Genomic DNA, 24,115 nt, shown 5'->3' with positions numbered 1-24,115 from the left:
CGCCGGCTTTTGTCGTAATGGGGCTAGTAATGCTGTCGCCCTAAAAAACGCGAAGATTGAAACGCGGCTTCCGCGGCCTGGCCTGCAATGAAGTTGCTTGAGGGTTGTGTGCCGGGCGGGACTTGAAACCGCTGGCACGACCAGAGACGCATGCCTGATTCAGAGCGTTCTGCGTTTTCGATTGCCCCTTTCAGTCCTTCCCGGCACAGTCCACAGCAAGGTTGCTCGAAGCCAATTCGTCTACTTACCAGCCACGCCTTATTTGCAGTTCTGACCACTTTGCTTGTATTGGTCTAGACCCTCCACTCGATTTGACGGCGGGAAAGGAACATAACTTTGGCGGTGGGCACCTCAACCACTCTATGCGAAAAATATTTTTTGCGGTTTAGTTACTGACCCGCCGTTGTGGTTCAGTGGTTAGCGCGCTCAGCTACTAATCCGGAGTTCCCGGGTTCGAACCCGACCGCGGCGGGTGCGTTTTTAGGGAGGCAATACGCTAAGGCGTCCGTGTGCTGTGCGATGCAAGTGCATGTTAAAGATCCCCAGGAGGCCGAAATTATTCCGGAACCCTCCACTACGGCACCTCTTTCTTCCTTTCTTCTTTCAATCCCTCCTTTATCCCTTCCCTTACGGCACGGTTCAGGTGTCCAACGATATATAAGACAGATACTGCGCCATTTCCTTTCCACAAAAACCAATAATTACTGCTCAACCTGGCTAGACAGCCAAAGTTGTGGTGTATCGGGAAAGTAGACGCGGCTTGGCGTCAACGTTGATTGCGTGCCATACACAGCATAGGCAGCGCGCCTACCCTGCCACCCTGGCCAACACCACCTAGATACTGCCCTGGCAGGTTGTCGTTAAATTAATGGTTGCTGCGGCCTATTGCTGCAGTGCCGCGCGTCTGCCACATTGTTCTCAGCGCTAAGGCATGAAAAAAAAATGCAATTTTCCAGCTTTCGCATTAAAATGGGGCATAAGTATAGGCGCTGGGAGCGCTTCTTTATTCATGTCTGTTTACGGCGCTGCGTTATCAGAGGTTAAGACTCGCTCGGTCGGTTAATGTAGTGCTGAACAAAATAACAAGCAATGAGCAGTCTGCAGTCGGCACTTTTTTAACGTCCCGAACCGACACACGTGAGTCAGTGGTTATGGTGCTCGGCTGCTGACCCGAAATACGCGGGTTCGATCCCGGTCGCATTTCAATGGATGGGATATACTAGAGACCCGTGTACTGTGCCATGTCAGTGCACGTTAAAGAACCCCAGGTGGTCGAAATTATCCTGCGCCCTCCATTACGGCGTCCTTCATTGCCCGAGTCTCTCTGGGACGTAAGACGCCATAGAGCAAACCACATGGGGTACGCCGGACGCTGTAGTCCAAGGGGATTAGGCCAGAGACGGACGCATTTTGCATTTGGCCTTCAAAACGTGGTCGCCAGAGCCGATATAGAAGACGGGACCTTCAACCCAGTCGCTGACTGCTCTAACCACTGAGCCACTAAGGCGGGTCAACGCTTCATCGCCTTCTGTATTGTTACTGGTCTACGCATTCGGTGCAACACTAACTTGAATAAATAGCAGTCAGCGACCAAACTAGAGGCAGAATGAACAAACTCAACTCAGCATTTCCCATTCACAGCGTTCCGTAACCCTGTGTTCCCGGCGATGCTCAGACGTGGAGGCGCTCGCTGCTTTTGGCTCCGGTAGCTAACAGTCGAGGAAGGCTCCAAAAAGAGCATAAATCAAGAAGGCACGCAAGATACAACGAACTACAAAACAATGCGGCGTCGGTGCAAGAATACTGCGCAGAACAGATGGCATTCTTAACCTTCCTGAAAATACCAACACAAAGAAACAGTACGAAAGCGTTCGTCACGCAGGCGTTTCTAAATGCAAGTTCGAAAACGTCTGCAGTCTGTCGACAATTCAAGGCATCCCACTCACCATGGAACATGAGAAAAATCCACCAGGAATCTCGGATCCTACGGCGAAGGAAGTCCAGGGTCCTTTTGTTCCTTCCGGAGGCTTGCGGAGACGAGGGACGACAAAGCTCCCCTTGACGCCAGAGGATGACGTGGCGTCGGCCAGCGGCGATCCACAAACATCGCTGGCGCTGGCTGAGGACAGAAGACTGGATGAATTCGGTGACACTGAAATCACAAGAGGAGTCCAGTCACAATAGCGGAAAGATGCTACGTCCAAGCGATCGTGAAGACTTCGTACTGCCACCCCCACCCAGTGTCCCCACAGCAATGTAAAGATGGCAGCCGAATGACGTTCTACGCACACGTTGGCAAAACTGCTTTTTTTCTCTCTTCCCGCTGCGATTACTCCAGAAAGTTGCAGTAGTCCATCGCCCATACAATGGCAAACCTGGCGTAGACCTCTTCGAACACTTATCGGCTCTGGCGTTTCCTCGTGGTAGACGGCGCCCGCTATCTCGAACATCTTAAAAAGAATGCATGAGTTACCGCCGAAGAGACCTCGGGTCGACGCCGAAAAGCAACATCCGCTCTTGAGTCCAATCTGCTGTACCCAGGGGCAAAGGCTTCGGAGACTCTTCGAACGCTTCGCGAAGAATGGTTCCCAAGTACTGCGAGGCGCGGCCACAGATCCGCAGCAGAGCACTCTTCCTTGCACACGTCAGCACACTCATCCTGCTCGCTTCCCTTTTATAACTTCTGTGCACGTGATCGCTAGTCTGGCCATCACGTGATCGCCTGCTGTCGCCATCAAGAGGGCACGAGCCAATGCAGGGCTCCGTGTTGCGTGCCACGTACCCAACGCAGCGAACGCGGTGGCCGCGTTTCGATGGAGGTGAAACGCATAAGGCGCCGCTGTGCTGTGCGATGTAAATGCACGTTAACGATCTCCAGGTGGTCGAAATTATTAGGCTACGGCACCTCTTTCTCTCATTGACTTCTATCATTCTTTAACTTGCATTGACATCACACAATACATGGGCCTCTATAATTTCGCCTGCATCGAAGTTCGGTCACCGTGGCCGGGATCGAACACACGTCTTTCGGAGGAGCAGGCGAGCGCCATAGCCACCGAACCACCGCGGTGGCCTTTGATCTTCCCTTCCCACATGGCGTTGTTCAGGTCCCTACTGAGACGCCAGACAGTTACCGCGTCTTTCATTTCCTGATAACCAGTAATTTTTTTAACTCGAAGTAGAAGTCTCCTCCTAACGCTGAACTTTCATCAGACACGTAACCCAGCCTTCCTTTGAACTGCCTATACAGTAAGTTCTGGATGTCAACTATGCTGCAGCCAATAGCTTTATTCTATTTATTGTCTTTCTTAACTAAAACACTCCCTTCGAAAATTTGTTACAGTGTGAACAGGCACCACACCAACAAATGAACGGAAATCAAGCTGAATTTTGTTTTTCTTGCAGTACATCGTTCTAATCTCCACCTTGGAGATGAGCATCAAACGAAAATGTAGCAACACACATAACAACAGCCGGTCAAAGAACGCTCCTTTTTCGTTGTCGTCTTAACTAATTCTCCTCCTCCCAGTACAATTGCTCCAAATCGATGGCCACACCACATCTGTCGTACAACTCGAAGCATTGACACCCACACACATCTCAGGCACTGGTCACACCATCACAAAGCGTGTTTTTTCAGGAGACGCAAACAGCACGGCCAAGTTCAAGGAATGGTTACCACCTCTAACAAGAATGACGATGACAGCGTCAGTGGCATTCAGTGCTCAATATTGGTGTCTACATCAGCATGCCTCAATGCCGGACGAATGTATCATGTTTGGACAATGAGATCTGTGATCTTACTTATAGGAGGCAATGTCTTGCTGTGCAGTGCATCTGCGGCCAGCGTCCTCAGCCAACGTCATCCAGAAGAGATATGGATCCCTCTCCGCCTTCTCTCTAAGCACCTACTACGCTAGGATCATGGCAACACCTGCTCGATACAAGGCCTTAGTACAGCTACCATGACGTCGTCTTGAGGTGGAGGTGTACCTACACGTCGCCTTCCAGTGCGGCCCCGTTAGAGGTGCTTACCGTTCCTGCGGTGTTCGTACAACGTCTGCAGCTCGGCGGCGCCCGTGGCGTCTAACAAAACCGCTTTACAATGGCGCAAAATGGCATTATTATGCAAAACGATGATGCTGCGAGAAATTCGGAACGCTTAACGCGAATTTAACCATCCAATGTCTGTACGCGAAAATTAGGTGTGGTGCTTGATTTTTCTTCGACCCATCATTTATTTTGTGCCACACGATTTTCGATTACGCGTAACTTTGATTGCACTACCCTCTTTTAGAACGCTAGGATACAAGTGATGAAAGAACATGATATAATAATAATAATAATAATAATAATTAGTTTTGGGAAAGGAAGTGGCGCAGTATCTGTTTCATATATCGTTGAACACCTGAACCGCGCCGTAAGGGAAGGGATAAAGGAGGGAGTCAAAAAAGAAAGATAAGTTCCCAGGTTGTCGGAATTATTCCGGAGCCCTCCATTACTGCACCTCTTTCTTTCTTCTCTTAGTCCCTCCTTTACCCCTCCCGTGTACGGCGCGGTTCGGGTGTCCAGCGAGATACGGGAGACAATTACCGCGTCATTTCCTTTCCTCAAAAAACAATTTTTATTTAATTGCATTTATTTCATTTCATTGCAATCGCACTTTTTTACGTCTGGAAGACGTATACTTTCAATTTCATGGTGCGTTTTTGCGCGCAAACGAGCTATAAAAAATGCCTGCTGTTGCGCCCCCAACTGAAAGTCAAACTTTGGACAATTATTGCTTTCTTTAGGAAAGCGAATGGCGCAGTATCTGTCACACATCTCGGTGGACACCTGAGTCGCGCCATAAGAGAAGGTACAAAGGAGAGAGTGAAAGACGAAAGGAAGGAAGAGGTGCCGTAGTGGAGGGCTCCGGAATAATTTCGACCTCCTGTGGACCTTTATCGTATACTGACATCGTACAGCACACGGGCTCCTAAGAGTTTCGCCTCAATCGTAACGCGGCCACCACAGTCTATTGGGTTCGAACCCGGGTATTCCGGAGCCGAGCGCCCTAACCACTGAGCCACCGCGGTGGGTCGCATCCTGCACAGTTCCGATTCCCTGACCGTTCCTGTGACCGATTCTCCTGCGCATATGTGCAGTTTGGTTTACCTGTTGAAGCGTTCTTTTCATTCAAATAATATTAATTGGATGAAAAGCTTTTTACCATTATTTTGCTCAAAACAACGCTTCAACAGGTAAATGTCTGATCTTGTTGCCAGTCTTGTTGCCAGTAGCACCCCAAGATTAGTATATGTTGTTTGCGAAGTATGAGCCGCCCGTTTACGTGCACTTGAATTAAATTTAGCTGCCCTGCTTTCTTAGTGCGGTCATCTAACACTACCGCACATTCGCACTTGCCGGCCAAGCACTCAGGTCCCAAAATACCACTGATTATCAGCACTTAGCATATAGCTGGAACGTCCGTTCGTGCAAAAACATGCTGTGTGAGGTATCAATGATGGGGTTGCGGTGGTTAATTCCGAGTTTCAATTTATATCTATGCACCTCGACACCGATATCTATGCATATCGACACCGACAAACCTAGATGACGCATGCGGGAAGGAAGGAATGGAGGCCTAAGACGTTGCTGGCACATACCCACTACGGGGGAGTGGCCAAGACACAGGCGGTTAATTGCTGGATACAGGAAAGTTTTGATGGGAAAAGGAGTGGTAATAGGATGTAGCCTGATAGATTGGAAGACGGAAGGACAGGGGTCCTGTTAACTTGGAGATCGAAGACGGGACAATGGTTTAATGTGCATAATAGTATACAATGCCTGTAATGTTTCAATGTCGTACTGATTGAGAGCGGGAAGAAGAAATTAGAATGGGAGGCGCTGCGCTTCTTGAAGAAAATTTTGCACAGCAGAGCGCACACTCCTGTCGCTTCGTCCAAGCAAAGAAGCGCCAATGGAAAGAACAACCGCGGAGGACACAGGCAAGCCCAGTTGATGAAATGGAATTTGCAAAAGACGCTTCCTCAAATGAGAGAAGTGGCGGCAGAACAGCAGGAAGTGATCTATTGTCTCAGGTTCGGCACAAAAAGGGCACAGTGCGGAAGCCGCCAGGCCAGATCTGTAAAGGTAGAAATTTAGAAGGGGAACCCGGCAACGCAAGCGCGTGAAAGAGACCTCTAGTCTGCATGAGAGCCAGTCTTTGCTACTCCAAGGATGCAGAAGATGCTGATATTCGGGGGATGATGTAAGAGCCGAGGCAGCAAATTCCTTGAATATTGTGTAGCTGCGAAACCTCACCGCAGCTGTATAAGCACACGTTGGCAGGACAGCAACAATTGGGCCGCAGAGAGAGGCTCTTGCTGAGGAATATGCAACCTCATTTAAGTGAAAGCCCATGTGACCTGGTACCCAAATCAACCTTACCGAATTTAGATGTAGCGGTATCAGGAACTTAAAAGAGGCGTAATTCCCGAGACTCAATGGATGAGGATAAGGAAGAGCAAATGGACAGAGTCTGTCATAACCACAGCCTGGTAAACGGTAGTTTCTAATTTTCGTAAGGCTACGATTACTGCTAATAATTCAGCCAGAAAAATAGGAGGGAAGTCAGGAAGACGGAGAGAAAAAGAACAATCTAGTGAAGGCGAAAACATTCCCACACCTGCCTTCTCGCGATCCTGCGAGGCATCGGTAGCAATAAGAACATGAGAGGGAAAGGACCTTAGGTGGTCCTGCAACAGACCCTGAAGAAGCGGGAAGGGCTGCAGCTTTGCATTCGATGAAAAAATGTCATCGAATTCAATCTGAACCGATGATGAGTTGTTATACAATTGGCGGACATCTGTGAAATGAATATTTATGTGATCAAGGAGGGACTGCACGTGACATATCTGCGGGGTATGAAAAAGAGACCAGGCAGCACTAAAAAAGGAGGAAGGTTGACTAAGAAATATTATACTGGAAGCGTGAAGAGGTGAGTCGCACAATTTTAAAAATATTTGAACTGTTAAAAGGCGAAACCTAGCTGATAACGATGGCATTCGCGCCGCAAGGTGCAGAACAGCTTTGGCGACATATTTTGGAAGCCCAAGACAAAGGCGCAACGCCTCACGCTCCAACAGCACAAGACGGCGAAGTTTATAGGCAGGGGCTCCTGAGAATAAAACACACCCGAACTCCAAAATTGGGCAAACGTACATTTTATAAATCATCAGAAGTGTATGCCTTCTCATGCCTGAGCTAGCACTACAAAGCCTACACAGGATGCCAATGGCCCGAACTCCTTTTGCAGAAACTTGCTCAATGCGTGGCCGCCAGGATAGAGTAGCGTCGTATATTACTCCGAGATACTTCACCGTCAGAACTTGAGGTAATATGCTATTTCTATAGACCAGGCAGATATTTACAGGAACAGAAGCCGGAAATACTAACAATGCGCATTTCTTCACATTGAGGGACAGATGAATTCTTCCTAACCAATTGTCAAGAACATTGAGGTAATTTTGCAGGGTTCGATAAAGGGTGTGAATGTGACCTGCTGATGCAAAAATTGCAATATCGTAGGCGTACACATAAGTTTGCACATTTTGATGCATGGAATTGAGCTTTGAAAAATGTTAAAAAGAACAGGTGAGAGAACTGATTCTTGCGGTGTACCTCTTGTCTGTGGAAATCTCCTTGAGGAAACACCATTTTGGCAGCAGTAAAATTCTCTATTTTCCAAAAAAGCAGAAATCCAGGCTACAAAATAGCTTGGGAAGTTCAGTTCCTGTAATCTTAGTAATAGAGCCGAGTGCTCAACGCTGTCGTATGCTTTACTGGCATCCAAGGTGACAAGCGCAGCAAACTGCTTTCTATTGCGAGCTAATTTAATACGGCTCTCTAGGTCAGTATGAGCACACCCAAATTGAACAACCCGGCCTGAAACCAATTTGACATGGATTCAATACAGCATTTTCTGAAATGAATGACATGACACGGCTGAGAAGGACCCTTTCCACCAATTTCACTAGGTTCGATGTTAACGAAATAGGGCGTATATTGTCTAAAGTTAAGCCCTCCCCTTGCTTTTTAAGCAGTAGAACTATTTCAGCAAGACGCCACTCATGCAGTATCCAAGGGCCTTTAATAGAATGGTTAACTAGAGCCAACAGGTCTGCAGGAGATTCATTGAACAAAATTTTGATCATAGATGAAGTGACCTTATCGGGGCCAGGAGCCGCTGGGGATAAGCGCAGAACAATTTGCGACAGCTCAGGCATAGAGTCCTCAGTGAAATCACTTGAGGTGCATGTGAATATAGTAGGAGAAGGTAAGACAGATGTAAAGTTAAGCTCTAAGCCACAAGCAATATCCTCTAAGTCCTTTGCAATTGCAGCAGGGGACTGAACGAGGAATTCATTGTTGCCAGCCGGTGGAAACAAAGCTCGTTTATTTTCTGAATGTGAAAGGAAATCATAATGATTTGTATTATACTCCTCCTTTGCATGGGCGACGGTGCGCTTAAATATTGCTGCAACATACTTATAATCCAACCAATTTTTGGGGCATTGCTGAGAAGTTCCTTCCAAGCTGCTTTCCGTCGTCTATATGCACGCGTGCACTCAGCATTCCACCCACATGGGGGGATTGGCCAAGGTGTAGGGGCATAAACAAGGAAATTTACATAGATCAGACAAAACTTCTTCTTCTTCTTCTTCTTCTCCTCCTCCTCCTCCTCCTTAGTAAGCATGGCACATACCCACTCGGGGGGATTGGCCAAGGTTCAGTAGATAATCCCCATAAGGTATTTGCGCGGGGAAAAATTGGCCTGAGAAGACTAAATCAATATAAAAATTAGAACAGCCAAATGAATTAAAGAAATATGAATTACCCGGAATAGAATCGAGCATTTTTGGACGTGCGACAAGAGAGAGAGAGAATGAAAAAGAAAGATAGGGAGGTTAACCAGATGTGAGTCTCCGGTTTGCTACCCTACACTGGGGAGGGGGATAGGGGTTAGAAAGATGACAGAAAGGAAAACGCAAAAAAAGGAACGTGCACACATGGAGACACACACACACACAAGGCGTTCCAGTTAAAGTCTTTCACACAGGCCGGTAGATTGCAAGAAGGGCAAAAGCGCTTGCACGACCTTCTTCTGCGACGGTAGGTCCTTTCGATGTTGTAGAATTCTTTTTTCGGATAGCGGTTGGTCGTCCAGTTGGTCAAGTTCGTGGCTAAGGCATGCCCTCTGTGGACTGTACTGCGGGCAGGAGCACACTATATGGCCAATTGATTCTTCATGGCCGCAGCGGTCACAGGTTGGGGTGTCGGTCATCTCTATGCGGAAGGCATAGGCTTTAGTAAAGGCAACACCCAACCAAAGTCGATATAAAAGCGTGGCGTCTCTACGGCGAAGCTGTGATGGCGCTCGAAGACTCAAAGTTGGATCAGGTGAGTATAGTCGCGTATTTCTTAAATGTGGCTCATTCCATTGCGACGCGGTGCACTGCCGAGCAAGTAGGCGGAGCTTCCGTGCCGCGTCAGTTCTAGAAAAAGGAATTGGGACGTGGCCCTCCTCAGTATGGGCTGAGCGGGCAGCGTGATCCGCCCGTCCATTGCCGATAATCCCGCAGTGACTTGGAAGCGACATGCGACAAAATTTTGTATACTGCTAACAAGGTAATTGATCAGTTGCACTTATGTAAAATTTCCAGCTTCTGCTTCTTCTTTATCTCAGTAAACTTGACACATCGAAAACTGAAACTACAATCATTTTTAATCCAAATAAATCCAATATATGTGATAATATTAATGTTAATTGGTTTTGGGGGAAAAGGAAATGACGCAGTATCTGTCCCGAATATCGTTGGACACCTGAACCGCGCCGTAAAGGAAGGGTGGAGGAGGGAGTGAAAGAAGAAAGGAAGACAAAAGTGCCGTAGTGGAGGGCTGCGGAATAATTTCGACAACCTGGGGATCTTTAACGTGCACTGATATCGCACAGCAGACGGGCGCCTTAGCGTTTTGCCTCCATAAAAACGCAGCCGCCGCGGTCGGGTTCAAACCCGGGGACTCCGGATCTGTAGTCGAGCGCCCTAACCACTGAGCCACCGCGGCCGGCTAAACATATGTGAAGTACCAGGAACAGAGTAAAATAAACTTTTTGGGCGCCTTAATTCTTCACTCTCATCGCCATTATGACTGACTAATCGAATATTTTATTAAGCCTACTTCGGTTCCCGAGTTTACACACTAGACCGAACTAGGAAAAAGGAAAGGGGACATAGAAACGCAAGGTGGAGTGTTCGGTGAGGGGGGGGGGGGGCGACACTTCAAGCTGTCATGGCTGGGGGGGGGGGGTGATTGAAAATAAATTTATTGGTCAGATTGGGGGGGGACTTCGGTCTAGGAGTGGGGGAAGGAAGAAGGAAAATAGCTATCGCCGCAAAAAGGAGATTCAAGGGCTTCTGGGTGGGCCGCCTAATCCTGCAGTCCACTGGCTTGCGCGGCAGCGTGGGCCCCGCGTGGCAGTCCGCGCTGGTGATCAGTGTCTCCGGTGAGCAGCATGGCCTCCCATTGCCCCGGGTCTGGGTTTGGTATAGGGTCGATAGCGGTATCTAGTTGGCAAGCCATGCATAGTCAATGCATTTCGGGCAATTCGCGCGATAGCGGAGAGGCTGGGCCTCTTAGTAGAAACGCGCAGCTCTGGATGCAATTTATCGCTCTTGGTGAACCAGCAGAATCTGGTGGCCGGGCAAGGGGACTGAAAGTCAGTGGTCCCATGTGGGGCAGCAGTTGCGGATGGGCAGTGCCCGCACATTCACACACTAGTGTCATCTGGGGTCTGTGCAAAATCTTCGAGCTGGAGGGCTGTCACTGGCGTAATGGGAACGTGATTTTCAGGGCAGGGGAAGGTGCCTATGTGTAACTGATGGTATAAGACTTCCTTTCTAGACAGTGTGCTGTTAGGTTGTGGGGGGGGGGATATTAATGCTGCGTTCCTCACGGAGGCCACTATGACAAATTCGAGCTCAAAAGAATTAAGCGACGATCAATGTAATTGATGAGACGGAACGCGATAGCATGAACTTTTTGTCCTGACTTAAGCGTTTCTTGTTTGATGCGACCCTGCTCAGATGGTTAAAATCTCCCGCTGTTTCATTCCACCCGAAGCATGTCAGATGACGCTCCAATGCGCCTTTTTTTTGCAAGGGAAGGGGCGCATCAAGGTCATTTATGGTTTAGGGGGGTTTAAGGTCCCAAACCGACTCAGGCTATGAGAGACGCCGTAGTGAAGGGCTCCGGGAATTTAGACCACCTGGGTTTTTTTAACGTGCACTGACATTGCACAATACACGGGCTTCTAGTGTTTCGCCTCCATCGAAATTCGACCCCCGCGGCCGGGATCAAACCCGCGCCTTTCGGGCCAGCAGCCGAGCACCATAGCCACTCAGCCACCGAGGTGGCTTCTCGAGGTCATTAAAGATAACGTCCTTACTGGCAAAGGTCATAGCGCTTAAGAAATGCGATTCACTTTTTATTTGCCAGGCTCTTAGAATCCTTAAATAGACACATATCACCACGGGCCCAAGAATCCAGGAGCTTATGTTCATGCACAGTTTCACCAATTTACCGCAAAAAAATATCAAGAACCACCACCTGGCCGGGCAGTGCGTGGCGAAAGGCAGACTCAGATTCATTATGGTTTAAATACTTGTTGTTACACATAGGGACTTCTCTATCTCATAGGACTAAGTCAAAAATTGAAAATTTTATGGCTTTTCCTGGAGCCTGTCTTGTTTGAAGTTTTCAGAGCTGCTGATGATGTAGGCTTTTTACCTTCCACATTTTATGCAGGACATAACACATACTCAATCCGAAAAGCGCGGACAAAAGCCTGTTGAGGAAAGGGTGCAGTCCCATTTCACTAATGTAGACTATAAAATGCTTCCGAAAACTCTTTCTTCCAACTTGCACAATATGGCGGTGGACTGTAGTATTTAGCATGCAGCAAGCATGCTGCGGCATCCCTTAAACGACTGCGGACCAAGGCCAACATCTCATCTAGGCGATGGGGAGGGCCAAGCATGGATGTGTGGACGTAGTGTGGCGCCATCCCGTGGCAAAGGGAAACATTTGACCTGAACGGATGACAGCCCCGTTTGAACTTCTAACGCATATATAGCCTTACCTCAATCGGGCCTTTTATCTGAAGCGCACAACGAGGCTCAAGAGGACACCAAAAAGATATTCGGAATATTACGGTGCGTGTCGCCCAGGTGCTCGGTGGGCTCGACCTGTAAATTTTGGCCCAATGTCTTGTACTACTACTAAGACAAAATAGGTGCACAGATTCGCCTTTGCACAGGTGCACCAAAAGGATTGGATTGGAAAACATTTAATTCGTCAGAAAAGGCACAATGCAGACGATCCGTGCTAGGTGGCTATCAGTCCACCAAACGGAGGCGAAGAGATTGGGTACTGCGTGCTAAGGAGCTCTTGAGGCAGCCGTTGTTACCGTGGCTCCATCGCGTCGTTAGTGCGAGAAAAACCTTGGACAAGTTTTCCACTTCTCGTAGAGGCCACCAGGAGCGCTGCGAGTGAGTGTGGCGTCAAAGTTGACCTTGAAGAACAGGAGTCGAAAGGTTCCATTGCGCAGGGGGGCTTGCAGGAGCAGTGCGGAGTGATGCAATCATAGCCGCCGCGGTGGCTCAGTGGTTAGGGCGCTCGACTACTGATCCGGAGTTCCCGGGTTCGATCCCGACCGCGGCGGCTGCGTTTTAATGGAGGAAAAACGCTAAGGCACCCGTGTGCTGTGCGATGTCAGTGCACGTTAAAGATCCCCAGGTGGTCGAAATTATTCCGGAGCCCTCCACTACGGCACCTATTTCTCTTTCTTCTTTCACTCCCTCCTTTATCCCTTCCCTCACGGCGCGGTTCAGGTGTCCAACGATATATCAGACAGATACTGCGCCATTTCCTTTCAACCAAAAACCAATTAATATTATTAGAGATGCAATCATTTGGATAGTATATAAAAATTATCTGCCGTTTTACTGATCAACCTGGTTAGACAGCGAAAGCTGCGCTGTATAGGGAAAGTAGACGCGCCCTGGCATCTGCAACATTGCGTGCGTTCCGCACACTGTAAAGGCAGCGCCCACCCTGGCAGACAGGTGGCAGGGTGGCGCGTGGGTCTAGTGGCGGGTGTGAGCCAGAACGTTGTCAGCGCTAATGCATGCAGTTCACGTCTCTCACACCATCGCTAGGCATCTACTAACCCAGGGAGGAAGTCATGAGCTCTTGCTTTCCTCAAATTCATCGGAGTCTAGAACGTTGTCAAAGCCAACGCCAATACTACCGACGGCCTTTAGCTTAAGTGCTGCACCTCCGCCACAACATTGTCAATGCCAACGCATGTAGCGCACATATCTCCCCCTACCGCAACGTAGCATAAAACTCGACTGATGTGTCCACTGTCCCAGGGGGCCAGCTATGCGCCTTGCTTTCGAAGTTCCCGCTCTTTATCGGTTTCGGCGCAGCTGCGGCTCGGCGACGTCACGAGATTCTCCTCGGTTCAAGGCCGTATGAAAAACACGTCGAACAAGCTACGGAAGGTGGTAGTAAAGGTCTCGCTTTAAAAGCGGGCCCTTGCTCCTACAAAAAAAAAATGTGAAGGTGCCGGTGAACTCCAGTAGTGCAGGGATTCTTTGTCTGCGCCTTCCATCTGGGTGCTCGAACACGCGGCAACGCTGTCGCGTTTAACTCAAGTTTAACTCTCAGTTCAAAGTCCACAAGAGACCGACCAAGGATGAATGTAAAGAACGTAAAGCTTCAATGCAAGTGGCGCGTCTCCAGCAGAAACTACACAAACCAGGCCGAAAGCTTTATTTTATATTATATATTTCATTTTTACCATCCTGTTTCCGTTTCTTGCCACGCAAAAGGTCCGTACATGTTGTGCTGGCGTATGCTTGGCCGAAGGTCCTTGGGCTGTAGCTAAGACAGTGTTGTAGCTGCCGCGCTACAACATCGCTTGGATTTCTTTCCGAGCCAACAGCAAGTCCAGACATGAAGGGGTGGGCTCTTGCCAGAAGAACAAGTCGGGGATGGTTCCAGGTCTGGCTTCTAAGTTGAACACCGAGACTAGAGGAAAAAAAGAGCATGATCCTCGGTTAGCCAAGATCCAATAATGGATTTTCACGTGTGAAAGCGTGGTACACAATGCACTGAAATACGACAGTTACATATACGCAACAATTCCGGACAAGAGAGTTTTTGAGCGGGAAAGAGAGAAATGGTATCTACATATGAGACTTGTATTTTTTTACTACTAAGGTTTTCGCTGTAAGCTCCCAGACGCGAGCGATGGTAAACCAGAAACAAAGGAAGAATTGATCATTACCTTCAATATTTAAAAATTTGGTCTCAAAATGTTGGATGCGAAACGGTGCTACGTAGTGTGCCTTACTCGGTGGAAATTTCCAATAGCTCTGTTTTACACGTGGTAGGTCATTTTGCGTTCGACGGAGACTCATTTCATTCCTGTACGTATAACAACCTAGTAAGGTGGAAAGTAAACAATTAAGCAATAGTGATCGCCAGCTCGAGAGGCGCAAAAAGAAAAGTTAAAATCCTTCGCATGCCTTGACTTTGTTCTGAACCTCCCAGAAACTGAGCGCAAAAACCAGCCGCTCTCGTTATCGTTATCAGTATCGTTATCGCTCTCGTTACCGCAGCGTATTAAGTAGCGATTACTCCACTCCGGTGATCCGTCCCTTGTAGAAATATTTTTATTCTATGCCACACTACATGTGGTAAGGCATTTCAATAAGCCCTCGGACGGCTTCCCCACAACAGATTAAATTGGTAATAAAATTTCAAACAACACTGATTTTACCGAAACGTTGCCAAGCTAACACACTAAGTCGCTCATGTTACGCGATATGCAAACAATTAATAATTAACCTAATTCGTATGAACAGACGCGGAGTCAACTAAGGTCACTGAACTTCTATATTCACGCCCCACTGTGGGCCACGAGGTTCTTCGTATTGGCAGCCTTTGGAATATATCCGCCCATCTGTGGTTCTACAATGGGAGCCGATATTAAAATATACAACCCGTCCAGCATTTCTCCTCCATCAGAATCGTGTAGCCATGGCTGAAGAACAGAACACCATCAAAGCAAACAGTGAGCTGCACAGCGTATGTGGCTAAACTGCAGTGCCGTGCCGTGAACTCGTAAACAAGCCTGCGTGGGTTTAGCACAGACATTCTCGTCTTGTAGGGGCAATTCGTTTCTACTGTGACAACATCGGCCCCGATCGCGAAAGCACGTAAAAGACAAACGTACCGCAATTGTTTGACCTTGGAAGTCTACGCCAAAGGCCAAAGAGAGAGACAGGTGCCTTTGATGGTCCAACCCTTGGACAGATGGCCACACTGGGCGCAAGTAGCGATGGATTCTTCCAACTCTGGAGCCTTGCGCTCGAGACTCTGGGAGAAGGGGAGATTGAGGACACTCATTACCTTTCGATGGCAGTCTATTAAAGAAATTGGATAATTAAATTTTTAAGAAACCGAACAAAATAATTAGCAAGATTATTGATTGATTGATATATTGATTTATTGATTCGAAATGATTCGGAGAATGAAAAACAATGCGCGACGACTCAGTAATGAATGTCTGCAAAAGTTTGTCAAGAATTCTAGTGTAGTCAATAGACGAAAAAGTACAGGACTCCTTTTTTAATATCTATCGTTATTTTCTGCGGGAAATAATACCTGGTACCGCCATGAAAATAATTACGCGAAAGATGTCTGTCGTCCGACAGAATTTACAGCAATTACCATTGTCGTTCAAAGTAACCCAGGGTACGAACCTGTGTCGCACAACACAATGCACGAAAAAAAAAGCTTTTCTCGCAACACAGAATTGTGTGGCGCGACAGAAAATTCTGTCGTGCGTTTTGAATCGGGCCGCTCGCCAGTCAGCCGATATTTGTTCCAGATTCTTCATGTTTCTTTCTTCCTTGAACCTGCGTCCTGTGTACGCAGTTGTTCACGGGCTGTTTGGCCATGGTAAGAATTAAAATTTTGCCACCGCGACAATTATGTAACCAGACGAAAGCACAGGAAATGAGCTGGCTAAATTGACTGATGCTACTCAGTTGTAGCTAATGGGATGTGTGCTGGATCTTCTACTCATCCCTTCAGTACCAGATTGCCGTGCTCAACAACGGGAGGAGTACAGCAAATAGGAAGCATTGATTCATTCACATAAGCTAGAAAAATATTTCTCACTCATTTCTCCGATACCAAACTGTGTTTTGTCTTCCGCATTAAATGCTGCTTCATATTTCAACGGCTGCATTTTCTTCGCGCAAAAGATAGTGAGAAAAATTGAAAACCAATATGTGCCACACCGGAAATACTGCAGGGGAGCCCAGGGACCTTGTGGAATCAATGACGTCATAAATATTTACCAACCTGTGACGTATCCGGCTGGGTGTTGCCCTAGTGCCGCAACCAGGGATTGGGGTCGCGTGCTCCGCTGGTGGCGTAGATGCTCTCCTGTCAGGCTTAACAGCGCTGCGAGAATAACAACGAGCTTATTTTCTACGTTCGAACAGATGGGGATGTTTGGGCTTACAAGCAGTAAAATCTGCCCATTCAAATGAGAAACCTGCCCGTCCTTCTGTTTTTGTGCCCATCACTTCCGACCTTGTTCGCGACGGCAACGTACTTTTTACACCATCACCCTCCTTCTGTGCCACAAGTACCTGTCCACACCTTACGCCGTCCTCACCCGGTCAGCTGGCCTTATCGCGTTGTTCGGGACGAATCTGTTTTCATATCCGTCCGCTGTGCATCGCGGCGAGTGCCTTGGTACCGCGCAGATCATTGATTTCATTTTCTATCGCAATGAAACTGACGATTCGTCGTTCCTCATTGTAGATGCCCTCAGCCCGCCGGTTCCTGCACTCGACACCTCGCCTCCAGGCGTTTTCCTTCCCTCCATCGACGCCTCTCTTCCTGCAACTCAACCCACTCAACTTCTCGGGTTCCTTCATCAATTTCGTTCCTCCTTCGATTCGCACCAACCCGCTTTGACAAGCACGTCGACTGTCACCCACCACATCGACACCCGTGACCACGCCCCTCAGCGTCAGCGCCCATATCGTGTCTCCGCCAGTGAGCGCCAAGTTAGTCAAGACCAAGTTGACACGACGCTTCAGAGCGGCGTGATTCAGGCCTCACACAGTCCCTGGGCCTCGCCCTTGGTCCTCGTGAACACGAAAGATGGGTCTATTTCTGCGTTGATTACCGCCGCCTGAATAAGATCACGCGAAAGGGTGTTTACCCTCTTCCGCGCATTGATGATGCTCTGGACTGCCTTCAAGAAGCGGAACTCTTCTCTTCTCTCGACTTACGCTCTGGGTACGGGCAGGTCCCCATTGCAGCCGACGATCGCCCTAAAACCGCATTTGTGTCCCGTGATGGCCTGTATGAATTTAAGGCCATGCCTTTTGGCCACTGTAATGCCCCGGCTACTTTTGAGCGCATGATGGACAGCGTTCTGGGCGGCCTGAAATGGAAGTCATACCTGTGTTATCTCAACAACATCGTGATCTTTTCGCCCGACTTGCGACTCATCTGTCCCGGTTGAATCACGTCTTAACATGCGTTACGGACGCCGGCCTTCAACTGAACTTAAAAAAGTGTCGATTTGCTGCTCGCGAGCTGACAATTTTAGGCAACGTTGTGTCAGAAGAGGGCGTGCGCCCCGACACCGCCAAACTTCGTGCTGTGACGACGTTTCCAAATCCTACTTGCATTAAGGAACTGCGCAGCTCTGTTCCTATTTTCGGCGTTTTATTCGCAACTTTGCGGTCATTGTTGCTTCTTTAACTCAACTTCTCAACAGCAATGCGGATTTTTCGAGTTGGTCGCGTGCCTGCGACGACGCCTACAACAACTTGCGCAGACTCCTCACGGCACCACCCATCTTGCGTCACTACGACCCTCAAGCCCCAAACGAAGTACACACGTACGCCAGTGGCATTGGCCTCGGGGCTGTGCTTGCCCAACGCAAGTCTGGATTCGAGCAGGATGTGGTGCTTACGCCAGCCTCACCCTCAAGAAAGCCGAATCCAACTACCCCGTGACGGAAAAGTGTGCTTGGCCAGTGTCCGGGCAGTTGGCAAAATTCGACCTTATCTCTATGGCCGTCCGTTTGACGTGGTCACCGAGCATCATGCCCTAAGTTGGCTTTCTTCGCTAGATCCCTCTGGTCGCCTGGCCCAATGGGCTCCAAGAATATAACATACGTGTCGTATAACAGTCGGGCCGCAAGCATCAGGACGCTGATGCCCTGTCCCGCTCCCCGCTACCGGCCGAGTTTGCCAGCCTCTGCGTTGTCGTATCCACTGCGCCTTCGCTCACCACCTGTGACATGCTTTCTGAGCAGCGTAAATATGAGTGGATTGCTTCTCTTCTTGACTTTCTCTCCGACCCATCTAAGCCTCCAGCATCCTGCGCCCTTTGTCGCCAAGCTTCACATTTTCCAATTCCCGATGATCTATTATATAAGCGCTACTGTAAGTGAGATGGACAGAAATGGCTTCTCGTCATTCCCCGACATCTCCGGCCCCAAATCTGCACCAGTTTCCAAGCTGACCCGCAATGGAGCCACGCGGGAGTCTTCAAGACGTACACTCGCATCCGCCTATTGTACTACTGGAAGGCATGCATAACTTCATCGTGGAGTACCTCCGCTCCTGCACGTCCTTCCAACGCCCAAAGCACCTGCCTCACCACTCTGCTGGAGAGTTGCAACCACTACATTGTTCTCCTCGCCCCTTCGACCATGTTGGCATCGATTAATACGACCTCTGCCGTACACCGCTGCTGGCAACCACTGGGTCATAGTTGCCATTGGTCCCCTGACCCGGTATGCAGAAACCGCGTCCTTCATAATGCAGCACTTTATACTTCGCCACAGTGCTCCTTGTGAACTCAGTAATGGAGGACGCGTCTTGGCTGACGGCGTTAAAGCTCTACTCGCCGAGTGCAATATCATTCATCGGACTTGTACAGCCTACCGGAAACAAATGGTCTAACTGACCGATTTAATCGCACTCTGAGCGGCATGCTGGCGATGTACGTTGCTACCAACTACACGAACTGGGACCTAGTTCTACCCTATATTACACACGCCCATAACACTGCAACCCACTCCACCACCGGTTTCTCCCCATTTTTTCGGCTCTAAGGCCGACATCCATCCACTCGCATCGACAAAATTGTATAACTGTTTATGGAGCTGTCCAGCACGCCGAAGACTCCCGCCAGATTGCACGGTCGCTCACGGCAGACAATGAGAAGCGCCAAATACACCTCCATGACGACGGTTAGCTTGATCCGGATTTCGCACCCGGTTCACTCGTCTGGCTGTGGATCCCTTCCACTGCTTCTGGCCTCTCAAAGAAACTTCTTTCGAAGTACCCTGGCCCCTACCGCGTCCTGGAGCGCACATCCTCTGTGAGCCCCTCACACCGTCTTCCGATCTCCGCCCACGTGGTCGCGAGACTGTGCATGTCCAACGACTTAAGCTGTACTACGACCGGGTTGCGTTGTCGGCACCATGAGTCGCCAGGATGGCTCCTTTTCTCCTCGGAGCCATTGTGAAGAAGAAGATCATCATCCTAGCCTGACTGCCATCACAATACTGCAATACAATATCACAATCTTTCCCGCAACAATACCATTGCGCTGAGCCGGAAACAATAGAGCATTTTCATCTCTTTTGTCGTCGCTACTCATCGATCCAGAGGCGACTATTAGAGGTCCCAATGCAGAATCTCAATTTTCGTCTGTCTTCTGCGGTTTTTCTGTCCCTTGGCGCTTCTATGCTTGGTCATACCAATGGGAATATTTGCTCTGCCATTAAGAATTATCTCCTAGAATCAAAACATCTACCATCATAAGCTTTCATACTGCCCATGCCATCATAAGCTTTCGTATTTGGGTAACTACTTTTTGCAATTCCTATTCTCTCTCACTCAATCTCTCTTTTTTTAATGATTCCCTTACCTAATTTTCAGTTTGATAGGTCGCCCTAACCTCCTGCAACCTCCTCTGCTACGAAAACAGAGTTACACAATTTCTGTTAGGTCAACCCACGCTTGCCATATGCAATCTGCAATTCAAATAGTCACCGCCTGGTTATGGCCAATCCCCCTTGTGGGTATATGCCATTTTGTGAGGGGAACAACAACAACCATCGCTCAGAGTGAGCGCCTGCTCACCTGAACAGGCGAGACACTCTGTCGCTGCCGTGGTTTCGCCGCCGTCTGAGCGTCAAGCTAAGCCCCCGTTACAAATTGTCGATGATAAATATCTATTGGTGGACTTCTTCTGATACTGCTCTCCGTACTGCTAGAACAGTGTTGGTTAATTTCGGAGTGGTGTTCGACATTTCTTCTAAAACATCAGTCTGAAGTCAAGTTCAATGTAAATGCTATTGCTCTGATTTTTATTTCTGCTGTGGGCTGGCGGCCATGTTATGTGTGCCTACATTGCTCATTCTTGCTGCATCTGAGTAGATGCGTTATAGTTATGCGTGGTAGCGCGTGTGTCAATGCGCGACCACAGGCTGTTGGAGGGCTGCTGTATTTACTCGTGCCATGAATGTACTTTCTTCCCTGAATTATTCCTGAAAATTTGGAGAATGCGTGAAGTACGCAGGATAGAACCGTCCGAAATCATTTGAAGCGGTAAAAATGGGAGAAAGGGTAGGTTGGGAGAATAAGCACTTCATCCGGTGTGACTAACGTTCTCAATAAAGCAGAATGCCGTATTCAGCGCGCATTCCATGTATGAGAGCATACGGTTACCTCAATCCCGCACCCATAAGTGACGTAGCGGCCCGCAATGCTCTTAAGTTTGTGCGGCTACAGTTCGCTCTAGCATAGCTCACACCTTTTCACATTCGACACATGGTGTAGTTGTTCAGCAATGAAAAACCGGGCACCCACGGACATTCACATTATTATAACCAGACTTGCCCCCCAACATTTCGAGAGGACAAGTTCAGCCTGCGCTCATTACGCGACCTTGTTAATTAGGCGAGTAAATGCTTTAGTTTGATACGCTTTTTTTTAGTTTCTGCACGAATTCGCATCGTCCGCATCCCCTTTCCTTGTAGTAGTCAACTAGTCGGCTACATTTAGGACTGATAAATAACCGCCGCTGTCTTCGGTCATGTTGGAGGTACTAGCGTAGCTGAAGAAAAATAAATCAGCCTGTACAGGTAGCCAATTTGTGCTTAGCTTACTGCCCAATACCATCACGCCCTAAATCGCAATCAACACTGATTAAAAATGCCACTAATGGCGCACTTACTCTGGCGTACTTTGCAAATTGGGCATGCAAGCCGCCCTAGTTCAGGAAATAGAAGGCGACCACTGGAGTCTCGATGCAGGCTGCCACATCCAAAGGACCGATGCTGCCAGAGAAAAACAAGAACTTCAATGCACAGACATCCCGCGCGAAAAGTTCCAAGAATATCTACACATTCTCGTCACGACCATACATTTCCAAAGATTAAGCAGCAAAGATTAAGGACAAACGTTAAGGACGACGTAATTAATGTTCTAGCTATGAAGGATCAATACCGGGACTTTGAAAGGAGCAACTGAACGCCAAACACCATAAGCAACTGCGGCTGCTAGAACGGCTGCTCTACCCCTACCCAATCAGAACAGTTAATTGGCCCAATATTGGCAATATACTGGTAAATACCGGCCCTGTAAAGTAGAAAACCATCCAATTCTAATGTAGGGCCGATGATTTGTGCTGCTTGGGTAACACTGGCGCCAAAGGTTCTTCCACGATTGAAGGATCGAAGGAACGAGCGGAGTGGGTGAGGGAAGGAATGGTTGCCTAGTGTTTAACGTCCCAAAGCGACTCAGGCTATGAGGAACGCAAGGAAGTGAGAGGTAGTGCATAACTGGCTCCCTGAATCATTGGACAGCTCAGTCGCGCTCTCAGGCAGTGTTGCCCGCCTGCGAATCCAGCTTTCGCCGAATATTTCGCGCTTAGGAATGCTAAACCACCAGCACTTTCCAGGTTGGGCAAACCTCGCGCGACTGGTTTTAGTCCTCGCTTCCTCTGTGTCATTAAAAGGCGGTATTCAATCCAAAAAAGACAACTTTAGATTGTCCTTAGTGTACAAAACAACAAGTCGGCAGATCATAATTGACTCAAAATCATCGCTATTTTCGCGACCATTGGGGAAAGAATTTAGCAAGAGTAACAAAGGAATCGGTCTGGATAAATCACATTGAAATTTGAACACTTACTCGACGGCAGCTTTATTGTGGGCTCAGGCACGCACCCCTAGTTCAGGACGAAAAAGCCGACCAAAGCATCACTGTTCTCTGATGCCGCCTCGAAATAGCCGATGCTGCAAGAGAAAAAAAACAGTACAAGTAATTTGCTGCTTCATATTTCAACGGCTGCATTTCCTTCGCACAATAGGTACCAAGCAGAATTGAAAACCAATAAACACGACACCGGCAGTGCTACAGGGGAGCTCAAAAACCTTGTGGAATCTATGACATCATAATGATTTACCAACCTGTCACGTATCCGGCTGGGTGTTGCCTTGCTGGTACCGCCACCAGGGGTTGAAGGCGCGTGCTCGGCTGGTGGTGTAGATGCTCTCCTGCCCGCCTTGGCAGCGCTGCGAAAATAGGAACTAGTTTATTTTCTACGTTCGAATAAATGGGGATGTTCGGGCCTACACGCCTGTCTGTTTTGGTTGGATGACAATCTTCAACCTGCTCCCCTCCGTGGACACTCATCGTCACATTACTGTAGGCCGACCTCTCCACCTCTCGTTCCATTAAACTACTTTATCTCGCTCATAGTTGTGCAGCTTTCGAGCTCTACATTGAAAGATTAATACGGTCACATTTGGGAGCACACATAGCTTGCAAAATCGCACCCAGGATATGGTTTTTTTTCTATTCCTTTTCCATGGTAACGGATCTGTTTTGCCGACTTCTATTGCCTGCACTGGTCAAGAGACTAGAGTCTGGTCACTTTAGAGACGTACTGCGGATATGAATATGGTGCCGCACGAAAATAAACACTGCCCAACTCTGATTCTAAACGACCGACTGAAGCGCATCGGACAGCGCAGGCGGTGCACTGCCCTCACTCACCAAGGGGTCTCCTCTTCCTACTTTGTTCGCTGCAGCGTTGTTACAGGCCAGCACAGGATGAAACACAGGACTTGTCCCTCACTACTTGCGCTACGGTGCTCATGTCTGGCATGGTGCGGGACACGTAGGCGTCGGCGAACTGCGTCCCAGTCACCCCTGGAGGAGGAGTAGAGGAATAAAATTTTTGGGCGGAGATGTGTCGAAGGCACTTATATGAATCGTGCATACACACAAATATCATCATGCCATGAATAGCAGTCAAACGGGTTCCGCAGAACCGCTGTCAACAAACTCACCTTTCTGCAATCTGCCCATCGGCCACGCTTACAGGGCAAGTTCAGGACAAGAAAGCCGACCCACGCAGACTCCAGAATGGCGAGAAGATCGAGGTCGTCGATGCAGCCTGCGTAGACAGACGATGTGGCCATTTCACTGCATATGTACAGCGTATCGCATTGCATGGTGAGCGAGGGACCACTGTCCGGGATCTCCCTGAGCAGGCACGAGCGGATCAGCCACCGTCTACCTCTTCGATCTGGGCCCTGCTTTTCTACCCCAGCATCTGCTGCCGCTCAGTGCCCAGTGCCCCTCATTGCGCAGTGACCCGGTGCAGAGCGCAGCACCACCCTTACAAAAACTTCTTTACACATCTTTATACAAGGCACAGTTCTTGGCCCCTTGCTCTTTCTAATATACATTAACGATTTGCTTTCCACAGTAACATCTAGCATCCGCCTTTTCGCGGATGATTGCGTACTCTACCGCCCCATAACTAACGCCGAGGATGCTTACATCCTCCAAAATGACTTGTATAACATACAGCAGTGGTGCACTACGTGGCTAATGTCCCTAAATACTGCAAAGACTGTGCAAATTTATTTTCACCG

The 24,115-nt window shown here is 48.6% G+C and overlaps 2 protein-coding genes across 2 annotated transcripts in view; both read right to left on the bottom strand.

Moving 5' to 3' along the window:
- LOC144101314 (uncharacterized) overlaps positions 1 to 24,115 on the bottom strand; it is a 177,039-nt gene that overhangs the window by 91,581 nt on the left and 61,343 nt on the right. The window lies entirely within an intron of this gene.
- Positions 13,919 to 22,745, bottom strand: LOC144101312 (uncharacterized). The gene is made up of 6 exons (XM_077634416.1): positions 22,640 to 22,745; positions 22,362 to 22,465; positions 21,403 to 21,505; positions 16,486 to 16,587; positions 15,350 to 15,492; positions 13,919 to 14,139 (listed from the first exon to the last, which is right to left on the bottom strand). Exons 3-6 carry the CDS (start codon positions 21,426 to 21,428, stop codon positions 14,018 to 14,020), a joined length of 393 nt encoding a protein of 130 aa, XP_077490542.1. The 5' UTR covers positions 21,429 to 21,505; positions 22,362 to 22,465; positions 22,640 to 22,745; the 3' UTR covers positions 13,919 to 14,017.

The sequence above is a fragment of the Amblyomma americanum genome, chromosome 8, assembly GCF_052857255.1.
Source record: "Amblyomma americanum isolate KBUSLIRL-KWMA chromosome 8, ASM5285725v1, whole genome shotgun sequence".
Classification (NCBI taxonomy): domain Eukaryota; kingdom Metazoa; phylum Arthropoda; class Arachnida; order Ixodida; family Ixodidae; genus Amblyomma; species Amblyomma americanum.
This window is presented reverse-complemented; position numbering and strand designations above follow the sequence as displayed.

What these genes read in the sequence shown, in the direction of transcription:
- LOC144101312 (XM_077634416.1), bottom strand. Translation starts at nt 21,428, where the DNA reads ATGCCCAATTTGCAAAGTACGCCAGA. An exon ending in CCCAGCCGGATACGTCACAG is followed by an intron (nt 15,493 to 16,485) that starts GTTGGTAAATAT and finishes CCCTTCTCCCAG; the next exon opens with AGTCTCGAGCGCAAGGCTCC. An exon ending in TCCAAGGTCAAACAATTGCG is followed by an intron (nt 14,140 to 15,349) that starts GTACGTTTGTCT and finishes TTTTTCCTCTAG; the next exon opens with TCTCGGTGTTCAACTTAGAA.